This window comes from Sorex fumeus, unplaced genomic scaffold (genome assembly GCF_029834395.1).
Source record: "Sorex fumeus unplaced genomic scaffold, SorFum_2.1 ptg000122l, whole genome shotgun sequence".
In the NCBI taxonomy this organism is placed as follows: domain Eukaryota; kingdom Metazoa; phylum Chordata; class Mammalia; order Eulipotyphla; family Soricidae; genus Sorex; species Sorex fumeus.
Window position 1 is genome coordinate 55,483,228 of NW_026606179.1, and position 16,049 is coordinate 55,499,276.

A 16,049-nucleotide genomic window follows, 5' to 3' on the forward strand; every position below is an offset into this window, starting at 1 on the left:
ACAGCTGGCGTGCCTGGGTGGTCATGAAGTCTCTTATTCTCCCACATAAGTATTATTTTTGGCCACACCGAACGTTACTGGGGCAGGGGTGGGGGACATGGCGGGCATATGGTGGCAGGGACTGAACCTGGAGCTCCTGTGTGCAAAGAACACGCCCTGAAGTACATCTTAGGCAGGACCACTTATATTTCATCTAACAGTCATTAGCCATCACTGGGCTAAACCTTCGGGTTGCTGGAAACAGGTATTTTGTCAAGAATCCACAGGCCTAACCGTCCAGTAATTATATAGACCTCAATTACTAAAGATGAGAAAATTCTCTTGAATTTTGGGCCACACTCGGCAGTGTTTAGGGCTTACTCCTGGCTCTAGATGCAGGGACCACTCATGGTGGGGTCTGGGGGAGCATATGGGGAACAGGGGATTGAATTTGGGTAGGCTGTGTTCAGGGCAAATGCCCTCCCTGCTGTATCTTATCTCCAGCCCTAAGAGGACATGATTTTCTTGCTGCCTCTTGGAAGATGGACTGTTGACTTGTCTTACTGCTAGGGCTAGAGGTTTCCTCCAAAACTAAGAACCCCTCTTTCCTTGACATATAGTTAACCTGTACCTGATTCCCTCTCATGCCTTTCAAACAATTCTGGCTGGAGAAATAGCACCAGGCTTAGGGTACTTTCCTTACACACTGCCAACCCCAGTTGAATCCCTTGACAAGTATATGGTCCGCTAAGCAGCACCAGGTATGATGCCAAAACAAGATTCTTAGGGCAGGGCAGGAAATCTCTTCTAGGGTTCATCTTTGGGACTTAGTACTGTCAACAAAAATCTCCACAATAGAATCCGTCACCCATATTCAGTGTGGACATACCAAAAAGGTGCTCAAAATGAGGTCCTCTTGGGGCTGGAGACAGTACAGTGGGGAGGACACTTGCCTTCAACTGGGCCAACCTGAATTCTCTCTCTTGACATCCCATTTGGCTCCCTGAGCCTGCCAGGAATGATCTCCAAGTGCAGAGCCATGAGTAAGCTCTGAGCACTGCTGCCTGCCACCCCCAAACCAAGTAATAGAAGGTCCTCTAGATCTGAAGGTCTTTTTCCTCAGATGTGTCTCTATTATGTCTATGTCACCCAGAAGAGGTATATGTTCCCTACTTATCTCTCTCAAAACAGCACCTACCCTCTTATCCTGCTTAATTTTATTAGTATATAACCCTTTAGAATATGTCTTTTTACGGATTCCCTTAGAATAAAGCCCAGCACAGTGCAGGTATTAATGTGTAAGTTCGCTAACCCTAAACATTTTTCATATGAGAAGGAAAAAAGCTGACATTCCAAAGGTAAAGGGAAGTGTGGTGAGGAAAGAGTAGATACAAATGGTTTATTTGTTAACAAGGAGTCAAAAGAAATTTTTTTTTTGGCCACAGCTGGCAGTGTTCAGTGTTCAGGGGTTACTCCTGGTAGAGCTCAGGGGACCAAATGGGATGCCAGGGACTGAACCCTCTTCTGCCACGTGCAAGACAAGAGCCCCACCCACTGTACTATCACCCCACCGCCGAGACAGAAAGGATTCTTAATTCGTCTTTTTTTCTGGTGGAACTGAGACAGTCAAGAGGGTGGTAGCACACAAGAATTCCCTGGGGGTCTTTGATTGACCTCCTGCAGAAACGCAAAGACGCCTGAGTTAAAGAACCTGTAGTTTTTATTTTCTAGACAGAAGTGCCAGCTGCTGTGTTTTCCACTGCGTCAGAGGCTGCGTTTTCCTTCTTGTCTTCTGGTTTCATGGCAGGAAACAGAAGTACTTCCTATAGGAGAGGAAAAGAGTCAAAGTGGAAAGCACTGTTTTCCCCAACCATCCCCAGTGCTTTTCCCTCCAACGAGTGCTAGCACCTGCGTTCTGTGCACCCCCCGCCGAAAGCACGGATGCATTCTGAGCGTTGGAACTGCACTGGTGCTGCTAGGGGTCAGTAAGATGTGGGCATCGAACCTGGGCCTCCAGCGCACAAAATGTGTCCACTAGCTCTTTGAGTTAGCTCAACTCAGGGCCTCTCACAATGGGAGGATGGCAAAGAACAAATGTGTCCCTGGCACTTTTTTCCAAGTCTGATTTCCCCACCAGCCTTTACCCTCAGAGGGTAGACCTACACCCCAAGGCCTGCCCACTCCTCCTTCCACTCAAACACTTTGTTTATTTTGAAAAAAAAAAATTTTTTTTTTTTTTTTGCTATTTGGGTCACACCCAGAGATGCTCAGGGGTTACTCCTGGCTCTGCACTCAGGAATTACATGGGATGCTGGGAATTGAACCCGGGTCGGCCACGAGCAAGGCAAATGCCCTACCCCCTATGCTATCGCTCCAGCCCCCACCCAAACACTTTCAATGGCCACAGTGTCAGCCTCTTCCACACAGTGGACTCGTCGGGGCTGGACGCTGTGGGGCCCATTACCTTGATGTTGTTGGAGTCGGTGAGAAACATGGTGACGCGGTCGATGCCCATGCCCCAGCCGGCCGTGGGCGGCAGCCCGTACTCCAGCGCGGTGCAGAAGTTCTCGTCTATGAACATGGCCTCGTCGTCACCAGCAGCCTTGGCCTACGGGAGTAAATCCAAAAATGGGGACACAGATCCAGGCTGCGCCATTTCTCTGTGTCTATGCTAAGATACTCAGGGATAACCCTTCCGGGGATGCTTGGAACACCCAGACTTCATGGGGAATTGGTTTCTGAGCACCTCCAGATGGTGTCATCTCCCCAAGACCGGGAGATTAAGACTGATAAATCTTAGAAACTCCTAAGAATTCTCCATGAAACACATCTGCGCCCAAGGCTCTGAGCACTCAGGGAGGCTGATTTCCAAGTCACCCAAAAGTCCTCATTTCCTCAGACACCCAGCAATGGCAGAGACAGTGCAGGAAGCTGGGGCAAGTGGGAAAAGTTGGGCATTAATTTTTTTTTTTTCTTTTTGGGTCACACCGGTGATGCTCAGGGGTTGGTCCTGACTCTGTACTCAGGAATTACTGCTGGCAGTACTCGGGGACCATATGGGATGCTGGGGACTGAACCTGGGTCAGCCTGTGCAAGGCAAACGCCCTCCCTGTTGTACTATCGCTCTGGCCCCAAGTCGGGTATTAATCTGGATGGGCTTCTCACCCCCAAGCCACATGGCTAAATGTACCATCTAAGAGAAATGATGCTCGTTAGGCCAGTGTAATTAGCTGGTCTCTGCTTGAAGTCTGACTTCCTCCACTGAAGCTGGGGCTTCGCCCTTTATCCCTGTGAAGTTACAGACCAGGACGTGGCTGACACTTCCCAGGCGCGCCGATGAACACCGTGTTTGCTCAGATTCTTCCTCACCTTGGCTTGTTCCTCAAAGAGCTGCCGCTGCCGCACGGGGTCGTTGAGCTCGGTGTAGGCGTTGCATATTTCCTTCTTCATGACGAACAGCTCAAAGCGCTCCGTCAGGCCCTCTTTGGAACGATGCCTGGGGACAGGAGACAAAAGGGGAGGCTGAGCAGACAGGCTCCCTCACTGACAGCACCTGGAGCTCCCGAGCTCTGACAGGAGGTCACTGCGTGTAACCTGAGGCCACATGCACGTCAGCACCCAATCACCTGGTCCGACAGGAGGATCAGAGCTGCAGGAGTCACTGTCCTTGCCCAACCCGTCAGCAGTGTGATGACCGGGGTACGTCGCTTAGGTGCCCACAGCTACCTCGAGCCACCCTCTAACAGACTCTGGCTCTGGCCAACAGCAGCAGTGGTGCCAGGGTTTGTTCCTCAGGGAAGCCAGCTGCTGCCCTTAAGAAAGCGCGGGCTCTGGAGAGGCTCGAGGGAAGACAGCCCTGGCCGCAGGCACCTGCCTGGGTGAAAAAACCCACACGAGGCCCCAAAGCTGTAGAGACCCTGGCAGCAGCGCCACTGGGGTCCCCTGGAAAGTGCCGGAGGGTATGGCTGAGGGTCATAGAACCAGACATGCACAACCCTGGTCACTGCTCGCGAGTGCACAGCAGACAGTGCTTGCCTTGCATGTGGCCAACCCAGGTTTGATCCCTGGTGCCCCATGTGATGCCCAGAGCCCTACCAGGAGTGATCCAAAAACCAAAACCAACCAATCAAAAAAGTGACAGGGGCTGGAGCAATAGTACAGAGGGTAGGGCATTTGCCTTGCATGTCGCCAACCTGGGTTGGATACCTGGCATCCCATATGGTCTCCCAAGCATGCCAGGAGTAATCCCTGAGCATCACTGGGTGTGACAGAGAAAGCCAACCTTTCCCCCAAAACAAAAAACAAAAAACCCAAAACAAGAAAGGAAGGGGGAGGGTGCTTTTCCAGTTCCCTCAGACACACTACACAAGGCAAAGACACGGCCTAAGGTGCCCTGAGAATGAGTGTCTTTGGTGGTGCCGGGGATCGAACCCAGGGCCTCACACACGCAAGCAAGTGCTCTACTATTGAGCCCGCAGCCCCTGCATGATCACTTCATGCCAGTAACAAGGGGCTCATGCGACAGTGAGTGCCATGCTTCCTCTTACCACTTTGCCAACGGGCTCATTATCTGCGGGTGGTCACAGATGAATGTCGGGTTGATGCAGGTCACTTCCAGGAACTCCCCAACCAGCTGAAGGAGAAAGCAAGTCAAGTTAGCCACCATGAAGGGCACTGTGAGCAGCCCAGCCTGTGGAGGAGCGGCCTTGGCGATCCCCCACACTGGAGGGTCGGGATTCCTCCCGAGCCAGGGAACAATTAAAAAGCCACCACCGGGACTATCTGACAGAGCCCAGCACCACAGGGGCACAGAGCTTGTTAAATTATCCTGTTTCAGTCTGTAGGAAAACCTAGGAGTGGTTTTGCAGGGTTGAGGTCATTTAGGGGGTGATGGGCCGGGTACCCGTGGAGGCAGAGCCCTTCACCTTATCTAGGAGTCTGGCTGTGGTACGAGGCGGTGGGCACTCCACTTCTTTGGCCACACAGATGTCATCCAGGATCTTCCGAGTCTCTGCGGCACAAACACACAGGTCAGGACGGAAGGCAGCACCCAGCCCCAGGGAAGTCTGTAAGAGAAGGCGTGGGAGTCCTCGCCGAGCCCCGGAAAAGACAAGCTCACACATCCCTCTACCTACCTTCAGTGTCAAACAGTTTCGTTTCTGGGAGCTTCACGCCCAAGGCCTTCTCCAGCTCTTCGACCATGCTGATTCTCCGGAAGGGTGGGGTGAAGTCTATCTCACAGGCTTGGCCTTCGGGGCCGTCCGGATGGTAGATGACCTTGTAACTGCCCGTTATGTGCTTTACCATCCCTGAGAAAAGGATCTGGTGGTGAGAGGCCCACCGCGGACCCCTGCGAGCTGGCACAGCCTCAGGCGGCAAAGAGTCGCGGCTCACCTGAAACCATCTTCTCCGTGATCTCCATGAGGTCGTGGTAGTCTGCGTAGGCCATGTAGAACTCACACGTGGTGAACTCGGGATTGTGTGTCAAGTCAATGCCTTCATTCCGGAACTGACGTCCGATCTCATAAACCCGGTCGATGCCACCTACCACCAGCATCTGTAACACACGGCAGGGTCACTGCCTCCAAGCCTCATGGCCTTGTGACAAGGGTCTACCTAGGCTGGAACTCGGTGTTGAAGTCTCAGCTGCGCATGCCTGTCTCTACCAAGACCCCCAGCGCCTTGTTTAGGAGCTGTGGTAGGTAAGGCATCATTCTCTTTGGCTGATGTGAGGATAAGCCTCCAAGAAGCCACTCATGGGGTTCGGAAGCACGCATACACCTGAGACTTCGACAAGAAACTACTCGGAGATGTAGGTACCAGAGAATTCACCTGGCAAAGGGGTGAGAGCTTTTCAGCTTGTCAGACTAAGTGGTGGGTGAGTTGGAGACCGTTTGCTGTCAGACTAAAGACGACAGGGCAATGTGAGCAGTGCTTGTTCCGGGTCACATGCAGGGGGGACAGGTGGGAAGGACACTGTGTGGTCAAGCCCGAGCCCGCTCTTCCTGGTGATTAAGCTCCCATGGAACTTCTCTACAGTTTTTCTGTTGCTCAAACTAGTTTTAGTAGGTTCTGTTGTCTGCAATTAAGAATTTTATGGGAAGAGACTTATGTTCACCTTCCAGAGGTTAAGCTCTTCTGAAAAAACTCAATTGTCAGATGGAATCCAAATTTCACAGCTTGAAGACCATAAACTTCTGAATATAATGGGTGCCAAAGCAAGCAAACCAATAGCGGTCAGAGGGTCTGTACCCCCAGGAAAGAAGATTCTATTACCTTTTGACCTGCAGTGTTTTTATGGACCTTGTAGAAAAGATCTAGAAGCATTCAACATACAAGCCTGACAAGTTTGAATTCTTCCCAGCTTAATCTGCCGACACTGGCACCCTGACCCTCCTCTCTTGGAGATCGACTGCCCAGCCAATCCTTCCAGCTTTTGCTTTTCTAGGAAAACAGCGTCTTTTATTACCTTGTGGTAGAGTTCTGGAGCAATTCTCATATACAGATTCATGTCCAGTTCATTGTGGTAGGTGATAAAAGGCTTGGCGACAGCTCCTCCTGGGATGATGTTCATCATGGGTGTTTCGATCTACCAGGGGACAAACTCAGTTCACAGAGGCCCTTACCAGAAGCCTGGGGACAGATCAGTGCATGTGACAATCTACGTCTGTTACACTCCCAAGTGAAAGTTAAGCAATGAGTGAGGAGTAAAAGATGTAGATAGTTTGATTTCCTAGTGTCTTGGTTTCATTAATATGGCATTAACATAATGCCGCAAGCTTCCACATGCTGTAGATGCTATTATAAATGGAATAGAGTACTCATTCTTAATAGAGTTCAGCCTACAGTGCTGTTTAAATCTTATTCTCTTTGAATTACTTCCAAGAAATCTACTCTATATAGCAGTCTGTATTATCAAGAGGGAAAATAAACTCTGTAGCCTTAGAAAGGACTACTATAAACACACTTGGGCAAAAGGCTCCAGAATATACTCAATGTGTGTAGTTCTTTCATCCTGAGTGACCATCTTTGCTTAAAGCAAAAAAAGAAAAAAAAATTCCTTGTAACACAAATGTGTAAAAAATTCCTTTGAACACTTGTGTAAAAAACCAAAACCCTACTAAACCCCCAAATGACCTGATACCATACTGGGATGGCCCTCTAGCTTGTCCATTAATTCCTGTCTTCCTAACCAGGCTGGAAAGAGACCCTTTGAGGGGTTCTGTTCAAGGAGGCGGAAGGACACAGACACAAGATGTGCCGTGAACGGGGAAGGCAGGGAGCATCTCACGAGCATGCAACTCGCGCCCCCACCTCTAGGAATCCCAACTCATCCAAGAAACTTCTTATATACGTGATGATCTTGGAGCGGATGATAAACTTCTGCCTCACGAAGTCATTCAGGATCAGATCCAAGTACCTCTGTCGATACCGGGTTTCCTACAAGGAAAGCAGCAGATGGAAAGTGCTGCCAGACAGGGCTCTTGCCACATCTGCCACAGCTACGGGCTCCAAGAGCTTACCTTGTCTTTGAGGCCAAAGTGAAGATGCGGCAACATATGCAAGCAAGGCGACAGCAGAGTGATTTCGTAGGGGATGATGCTCAGCTCACCCTTCTTGGTTTTCCCAGGATTCCCCTGAACTCCAATTATGTCACCCCGACGAAGCTTGTTATTGATACGAACAAATTCTTCTTCTGATTTATAATTCCTGAAAGGAGAATGTCATTCCAAACTTGGACTTCCAGGTTATTCTAAATTAATGCTGACCAGGGAATATTCTCTAAAACCAGTCAAGTGAATGTGAGCCCAGAGGAATCTCTTAAACTGTATTACCTCTTTATTTTTAGATCACACCTGGCAGTGCCAGTGAGTGAAATGGGCACCTACATGCAAAGCTTATCACCTTTCATGTTTAACTGCTAATTGAGCCAGAATAGCTAAGACTCCAGGCTGACTAGCAGCATTTCACCCCTACCTCACCACATCCCTCCTTTGCTTCTTAACTCTTAGTACCATAGGCGCAGCCAGCCTATGATGCCTAAACTGGCTGTTTGAATACCTGGAATTGGCCATGACTTGCAATTTCACACCCTCTCCTCGAAGATCATAGAAGATGAGCTTTCCCCCGGAAGCTCTTTTGGCATGGATTCTACCTAGAAAAAGAAGAGCGAAAATACTGGTAGAACCAGAGGTCATTTCATGGTGTTGTTGTCAAAAAGGCTCCCTCTGCCATCTTACCTCGGGGCATAACAAATGCATTTTAAGTCCTGTTTGTTCTTTCAAGACAAAAGATCCCCAACCAAACTGAAGCTGTCAAGAAGTTCTGGCTTTAGAGCTTGTTTACTCAGGGCCAAGAATATGGATCTAAGGGGCTGAGTTTATGGCTGGCTGGGAGAGGCGCTTGGTTTGATCCCTAGCACCAAATGGCCCCTGGTGGTCAGGAGCAGACCTTAAGTCTACCAGCTCTACTCTGTGCGACTCCTATCAAAGGCCTTCCTGGACTCCTGAAAGATGGGGGTACACAGGCAACAGTGACTTCAGCATCTTCCTGAATCCTCATATGAAAAGAGAAAGCACAGAGGCCAGCAGTACCACAGCAAATAAGGAGCTTACCTGCTGTTTGGCCTGGTATTTGGGTTTAGAAGTGGGCACGGAGCCAAGTGTAAGCCCTGAGCACAGGTGAGAGTGAAGAGCCATGCCAATGCCATGAACACACTCAAGGACACAGACTGACAATTAATAAAGTGAAGTGACATATGGAAAAATTACAAGGAGAGAAGGCCTTAGGGTGACAAGGAAGATGAAACTAAAAATCAAGTACAGGGACAGGGAGGCAGTAGCGGGTCACAGTGATGTGCGGGAGACCAGGCAGTGCCATGGGTCCATCTCAGGTTCCAGCATGCAAAGCCAAGCCAGTGCTCCCCTGTACCCTGTCAGCATCTCCCCGGCCCCTGAATGCTCTCATATTTCTACAGCTAATAGTTTCATCACTTGGGGTGGGGAGATGCAATAAAGGTAATTATTTAATATTTTAAAAATGGATGATACCACACAGGATATTAAATTTCAAATGGTGATGATCTACAACTATAACCACTCTATAGCAAAACTTTTGTTTTAAGTGGGGGGAGGTTTGTTTGAGGGGGCCACACCCGACAATACTCAGGGGATACTCCTGGCTCTGCACTCTGGATTCATTCCTGATGGTGCTCCAGGGACTATAAGGGACGCTGGAGATTGAACTGGGTCAGTCAGGTGCAGGGCAAATGCCCTCCCCACCGTACTATTGCTCTGGCCCCTAGCTAACCATTATAAGGCTACAGTTTGGACTATCTGAGAACCTGGGACCTTAGCATCAGGGCTGGAGTTCACCCCAGAAAACTCCCCGTTCTTTAAGCATTGCTAGGAATGCGAATGCCTGCTGGACTTCTTTGGACAGGTATTCTGGATCAGTCCCAGGAAAGTAACCTTGACAGGTTACTTGAGAGCAGGACGACACCAGACTGGCATTCCTTTGTGCCCGTGCAGAGTCCTGCCACCCCAGTGTGCGGAACACTGCAGATTTCCTACCTGCCACCCTCAAGGTGATGTCTGTCAGGTGGTCTCCAGGCTGCAGGTGACTGTATTCCTGGATGAAGTGAGTGAGCGAGACATCTACATGGAACTTGTGTGGGTAAGGGTCTTCCCCACTGACCTTCAGCTGGTGGACTGCTTGACTGCGGATCTTGTAGTATTGCTAAAAACAACAAAAACCGATTTTGGAGAAGTTGGATGCTGGCAGACCTGGGACCACTGAACAGAATATTCAATTTATCCGTCTGAATTTTGTCATTTGGGCCAAACCCAGCAGTGTAAGGGGATCATATATCCCAGGGTCAAACCCAAGTCAGTTGTGTGCAATGCAAGTACTTTACCCTTTATCCTATCTGCCCGAATCTACATTAAGGTTTTATTTTATTGGAGGGGGGAGGCACACCTGGCAATGAACGCTTGGGGCTTACTCCTGGCTCTGCACTTAGAAATCACTCCTAGAGGTGCTCCAGGATACATCTCATATGCATTCATCTGGGATGCTGAGGAATCAAACCCAGGTCGGCCATGTGCAAGGCAAATGATTGCAAGAGTTAGCAACCACTACTATCTCGCTAGCCCCCTCTACTAAGTTTTTAAACCAAGCCCTCTATATCACTGTAATCACAGGATTAATTATGGAATGGGACTTTCCCTTCAAACATGCAAGGTGGCTGCACCCTAAGTTGGAACGAAGGCCAGAGCTCCAAAATGCAACATTTAACCAAAACAAATTGGATTTCGGTCCAAAATCAGGACAATCGGATTATATGGCTTTGTCTACCAGTTTTGTGGACTCATCCTCATGGCAATCACGGTTCATCTCTCCAATCACTGGCCACACACTCACTATATCCGGCAGGCCCAGGTGAAAAGGAATATTCTAGGGTAGTGTTGAGCCAAGTTTTTCTGAAGTAACTACTCAGAAATGATGCACATTTGCAGTTGTAGTGTGGAATCCTCAGACAGTACAAATAAACAAATATGGCCAAGTTCCCTCAGAATTATTTATCAAGATGGTGGATGAGGTGGGGCGCAAGGGAGGATGTGTCCTGGGGAACAGAGCAAATCTCTAAGGTGAATCACCTTCTCTGGGGTTGCTGGAGGCCCAGGAAGAAGAGGCTCGGAGAACACGATTCTCCCAGTGCCTGCCAGGAGTTCAGGGTCCGCTGACTAGCCCGAAGGAGTGGCGAGCCCACATTTGTCCCTCTACAGGGACTCGGCCCACTGCCCAGTCTCTGGACTCTGGTCCCAAGGAAAGGACTGGAAGCCTCCTCACAAGATTCCCAGAGCCTCAACTACCAGTGGGGGTCCCGGGACTTACGTTGGGGTCCAGGCTCTCCTCCTCAGCACCCACACCATTGTCAGCGGTGTGGTTGGTGGCGGCAGCCTGGCCCAGCTGTTTCTCACTGAGCTCCTTCTGCTTGGCCTCCTTCTCCGCTACTTTCTTCTCAGCTTTTAAGCGTCGCTTCAGCTCACTGTGGGGAAGATAAAAATGTTCATAGCATGAGGTTGGCCTCAAAGCTCTCTAGTACAGTTTCCCCCACTGCCACTCTCCAAACTCAATGCTGTTCCTAGTTCTGTGGCTCCCGCCTCCACCCAACACCTCCCTTTTGGGTCTCTTAGTCACTAACAGGCAAAAGCGGGGGGTGAGGAGGGGGTAAGCTTAGAACTAAGGAGTGAAAGACTTAAGCCTCTATTTTGGTCCGTGGTTCTTGGCATTAGATCCCAACTAAAATTAGACTACACTAGCACAAAGAAAATCCTCTACTAGTTTACGTTTAAAATAGAAAAATGGGTTATCCCAGAAACCAGCAAGACCAGCTTCTGTGCGCAGGGAGCTGAGCCTTGGCTGCAGCAGCAAGACTCCCACGACCCTCCCCTCGGAATCAGTCAGGGGGGAAATGGGGCAAAGGGGCGCCTGAGCCCAAGACGCTCCGCCGACAACCTGTCCCTAAGCACTGGCCTCCCCTCTGCCACGTAAAGCCCCAACCTGACAATGAAACGGGCAGAACTACACGCGGCACTGGACGGGGGTGACAGGCCATCTCTGGAATCTGAATGTCTGATACAGCCACCACCAGTTATGAGGCTTCAGGCAAACAGCTAAGCTTCCGGTCTGTAAGATGGGAGTAATGATACTCCTCCCCTTTCCCGTGAAAACTGAGGCAAAGGGACATTCCTGTCCCTAACATTTGGTAGGTGTGCAAGCAGGAGCTAGTGTAAGCACTACTCACGATCTTTCTTTTTTGGGGGGGCGGAGGGGCACTCTTTTCAGGAGCTGCTTCGGGTATGGTGGTGCTCTGGGGACCATGTGGAGTCCGGGGTCAAATGAGCCCGAGTGAAAGCGTGGGCTTCAGCCTGCTCAGCTCTCCTGGCCCTCCTTACTACCCTCTCTCCCATCTGCACCCAGGATCGAAATCTTACAGATTTGGATATGTTTCTGATGAAATTCCTTGCTTTCCAAACTTGTTATCTGTGATTAAGATCGAAAAAATTGAAGTGATGGGGGATAAATGGTATCCCTTATGTCTGAACCCAGAAACAGACTTGGATAATAGAACCATGGTCAACAGGCCCAGTCCTGCCTGCATACTGTCCCTTTAGGGGACCATTTTAATTTCTCAATGAATTTAGAATTTTAAAATTTGGAGCTGACATCTTCTTTACAGAAAATAAATGCAGGGTTTCTCTGAGAAGTAAAAAAAAGTAGGTGGCATCTGTTTTGTGGCAGTGGTGAACATGACATCCCCCAAAGTATGAGGCCGCCTGTGCTGGATGTCAGTCATTGGGACTTTGCAGCCATCATCCCAGCATCAACAGAGAATAACCCTAGTCTCCATTCAACTAGAATAAAGCAAAAGTAAGGATAATAAGAAACCCTAGGGACAGAACTTAGATTAGATTCCAGGAAGCCAGAAAAAGGAAAACAGCCCATACTAAGAATTCCTTATTGGGGCCAGAACAGAAGTACATCAAGTGTGGCACCTGCCTTGCAAGTGGCTGACCTGGGTTTGATCCCTGTTACCCATATGGTCTCGGAGCCCACCAGGCGTGATCTCGAAGAAGCGAGCCAGGAGTAAACCTTAAGGAAGCTGGCTGTGCCTCCCTCCACCCCCCAAACAAGACAATCTCTTAATCACAGAAGGGTTTTCTTCTTAGCACGATCCTAGAATAAGATCCATAAAGTCATCTCCAGAATCTGGAGGAGAGTCTGAAATACAGAAGTGGAGGAGGGCTGTTTCCTTCGCATCAAGCATGGGGGCTTAGCCTGAGTTCTAACAGCTAAGCACTAAGGAAGGGAAAGAGTTTTCGCTCCCACAGCAAGGAAGAAGGTAACAGGCACCAACCTTCTTTTATCAGAAAGTGGCTTGTCCTTGTGACTCGCTGTGAAAGGAGCAAGTTGACACAGTCGCAGCTCCCTCTGCCCCCACTGTGCCCAGGAGGGTTGGCGCAGGGACCCCCTAACAAGCCTGACAGCCGCTTGCGTCAACATGGCAGAACACCCTGGAGCTAATTACCACCACCTAACAGGAAACAGAGACGTCGTATGAGATGGGATGCCCAGTGCAGTATACCCACCCCGCGCACCTGCCTGCTCTCCTGACTTGGTGGGGGGTGTGGGGTTAGCACAGCCCCTCAGAGTCCCACTTAAGATCCTCACTGACTCCAACCCTGTACCACTCACGCACACGCTGCTCAGTGCTGCTCCTGTCAAGAGCTCAGGCGAAGCCCCGCTTCCCGTGTCTGGGCTGGCTCGCCCCCCATCCAAACAGAAGGGCGGGGCAGGGGACGTCTTAGCATTAAGCACTGGTGGCTTGGCTTGAGTGCAGTCTCAGCAGCTCGGCTGTGGGGGACCTCCAACAACCTGGCCGCTGAAAGCCAGCAGAGTGAGCGCGGGAGTTTAAAAAGTGGGTCACAACGACCCCCTGGAGGCACAACTGAGTGTTTGCAAACACCACAACTGGCAGGCATCGGTACAAGCAGCACAGCTCAGAGTGTGTAACTGGGGCTGGAGTGATAGTGGGCAGGGCATTTGTCTTACATGCAGCATCCCACAGGGTCCCCTGAACACCAACAGGAGTGATTCCTGAGTGCAGAGTCAGGAGTAACCCCTGAGCACCGCTGGTGTGGTCCCAAAACCAAAAGCATGCAACCCCCAGCCAGCATCACAACCAAATCTTCCAGCCCTACGGCCAGGTCGGTGACAGCTCAGTCACTGCGGCAACAGCCAGCAAGGACTATAAGGGAAGGGGAAAACAGAGGCAGCTCTTTCAGTTCCTAGCACGACATCTCAAGATGAAGTACTAGGCCACAAAGCTGGCAAAGGAAAGTAAGCCCTGCCCCACCCCCAAACTGGGAGTAGTGTTGCTGGCCTTCAAACACCACGGGGTCCAAGTATCTTTGGGAGTAACCCCAAATAGCAGGAAAAGTTATTTATATAAGAATTATATTACCCCAGCCACCAGAACATACAACAACACCAGCATCTTCTTTTTGCTTGGGGGCCACATCCAGCTGTGCTGGAGGCTTACTCCTGGCTCCATTCTGAGAGATCACTCCCTGGGAGTGCTCAGGGGATCATAAGCAATGGTGGGCTGGAGACCGGCTGACGCCTTGAAGAGCAGTAGCTGTGGGTTGGGGCCAGAGAAACAGTCCAGTGGGCAGAGAATTTGTCTTGCACACAGATGACCTGGGTTTGATCTCTAGCATCTCATATGGTCACCTGAGCACTGCCAGGAGGTTAACCCTGAGCAATGTCAGATGTGCTCCCACGAAGAAAAAAAAAGTGGCAGCTGTAATTTAATAAACCCATAGAGAAAAAAAAAATTTATAGGAGCTTCCCCCAGGAGAGTGATATATTGAGGTACTATCAACCTGTAGACCAGGTCAATGTCACTTCCTTTTTCTGAAATATCTAACTCATAAACCCATAGAGAGAGAAAAAAAATTTTTTTTAATAGGTGCTTCCCCCAGGTGCCGGTAGAGCGTGGTGCAAAACTGGGTGCTCCTTTGGCCTACCTCTCTACCCTAGCCGAGATGGCACACCTTAATCATTTAGCCAGCAGGTATAGGAGAATCCAGCAAGAGGACAGAACCCCAATGCTCCAAGTCAGCAGTCCTGTGTAGAAGCCACTTCTTCCCGGGAAACCGCCATTCTATTAGCTGTGCCCGCCCTTCCAAGGGCTGAGAAACACTCCTTGCAACCAAGGCCTGTGCTGTGCTCCAGGGAATGTAGTATTAAAGGGTGTGGGGTGGTTAGTACCCATATGGCCAGGTAACGTACCGGTAGAACTGATGCCTTTAATACAATTCCTCTGAAACGCCAATGGGAGACTCAACTTCCCCCCTCCCGGACCACACCTGGGGGCTCTCCGAGGTTTATTCTGGGCACCACACTTAGGGATCATTTTTGGCGGCGCCGGAAGGAGGGGGGTTAGAAGGCATTGCAGTGCCTGGGACGGAACCTGGGTTGACCCCTGCAAGGCAACAGCTTGCCCACGGGACTCTCCTAGGGGCTGTATTCTCTCTCCCGCCCTGGGGGGCCCCAACGTTTAACACGCAAGCCAAGCTCGCCTCCTGGATCCCGGCTTCCAACCCCCACCTCCTCAACGTTCGCGCATCTCCCCCGAGATGACCGCCTGGTGCCCAAACTGCCCTGAAGTCGGTCCCTGCCCAAGCAGACGCCAATCACGGGCAAAAAAAGTCAGAAATCGGTTAAGCACGGGGTGGTGGTTCCCGGCGGCGCCGCAACTTGCAGAGGACGACAACCAGCCCTCCCCCTGCCATATGCGGGCACTGAGGTCGGGAGGGGAGGGCGGCTGCTCCGCGCCCATCCCCCTCCCCCCCGCGGGCTGTCCCCTCCAACGCGGCCACTCGCCGCCCCCGACTCTCCCCCCTCGGGTCGGGGCACTCGGGGCTCGGGCCGGCGTGGGCAGCGCCGACCCTACGGGCTGAAAACGGGGCATTTCCCCCAACTTCCTCCACGGGACGCTCATCTCGGAGGAGGAAAGGCAAGGAGTCGAGTTTCGCTTTTCTTCTCAGGGCTCCCTCCCCCCCAACCCACCCATCCGACGTCTCCCTCGGGGGTCCTGGGCCCCGGGCACGCGGCTCCCGGGAGCACCCTGGGGAGCCCGGGGCACCCTGGGGACTGTAGTTCCGGGGCGTAGCGGCTCCCCGATCCCGGCGTGTCCCGACCCACGAGCCCCTGAGGGCGGCCTCCGACACCAGCCGCTCGGGACGGAGCCTCGGAGACGCTTCCGCGCGGACCCGCTCGGGTCCCCCGGGGGCCTCCGTGACCCGCCGCGACACCTACTTTTTGCTCAGCTTGGGTTCGCCGCCGTCCACTTTGGCGGCCTCCGCCTGCACCGCTGCCATCTTCCCCGCGGGCCCGACCTGAAAGGAGTGAGGTCCGGCCCGCAGTTTCCAGGTCACGGCGCGCGGCCCCGCCCCGGATCCGGGGAGGAGGGGCGGGGCCGCGGGAGAGGAAGCCCCGCC

At 51.4% G+C, this 16,049-nt stretch overlaps 1 protein-coding gene across 2 annotated transcripts; it reads right to left on the reverse strand.

Moving 5' to 3' along the window:
* Positions 1–1,681: 1,681 nt before the first annotated feature.
* Positions 1,682–16,011, reverse strand: KARS1 (lysyl-tRNA synthetase 1). Of its 2 annotated transcripts, XM_056136073.1 has the most exons (15): positions 15,868–16,011; positions 12,902–13,078; positions 10,876–11,029; positions 9,552–9,717; positions 8,041–8,134; positions 7,503–7,689; positions 7,294–7,419; positions 6,449–6,568; positions 5,374–5,536; positions 5,115–5,288; positions 4,905–4,990; positions 4,527–4,612; positions 3,349–3,475; positions 2,444–2,587; positions 1,682–1,802 (listed from the first exon to the last, which is right to left on the reverse strand). In XM_056136073.1, the coding sequence occupies exons 2-15, from the start codon at positions 13,045–13,047 to the stop codon at positions 1,707–1,709; spliced, it is 1,869 nt and encodes a 622-aa protein (XP_055992048.1). In that variant the 5' UTR covers positions 13,048–13,078; positions 15,868–16,011; the 3' UTR covers positions 1,682–1,706. The 2 variants fall into 2 exon arrangements, with proteins under 2 accessions (XP_055992048.1, XP_055992049.1); XM_056136074.1 differs by lacking the exon at positions 12,902–13,078 and having other exon boundaries at positions 15,868–15,999.
* Between the last annotated feature and the right edge of the window lie 38 nt (positions 16,012–16,049).

Coding starts and splice junctions, on each gene's coding strand:
- KARS1 (XM_056136073.1), bottom strand. CDS start 13,047: ATGTTGACGCAAGCGGCTGTCAGGCTTGTTAGGGGGTCCCTGCGCCAA. Junction 8,135..9,551: donor CATCACCTTGAGGGTGGCAG/GTAGGAAATCTG, acceptor TTCTTTTTCTAG/GTAGAATCCATGCCAAAAGA. Junction 5,537..6,448: donor CTCCAGAACTCTACCACAAG/GTAATAAAAGAC, acceptor CGTGTGTTACAG/ATGCTGGTGGTAGGTGGCAT.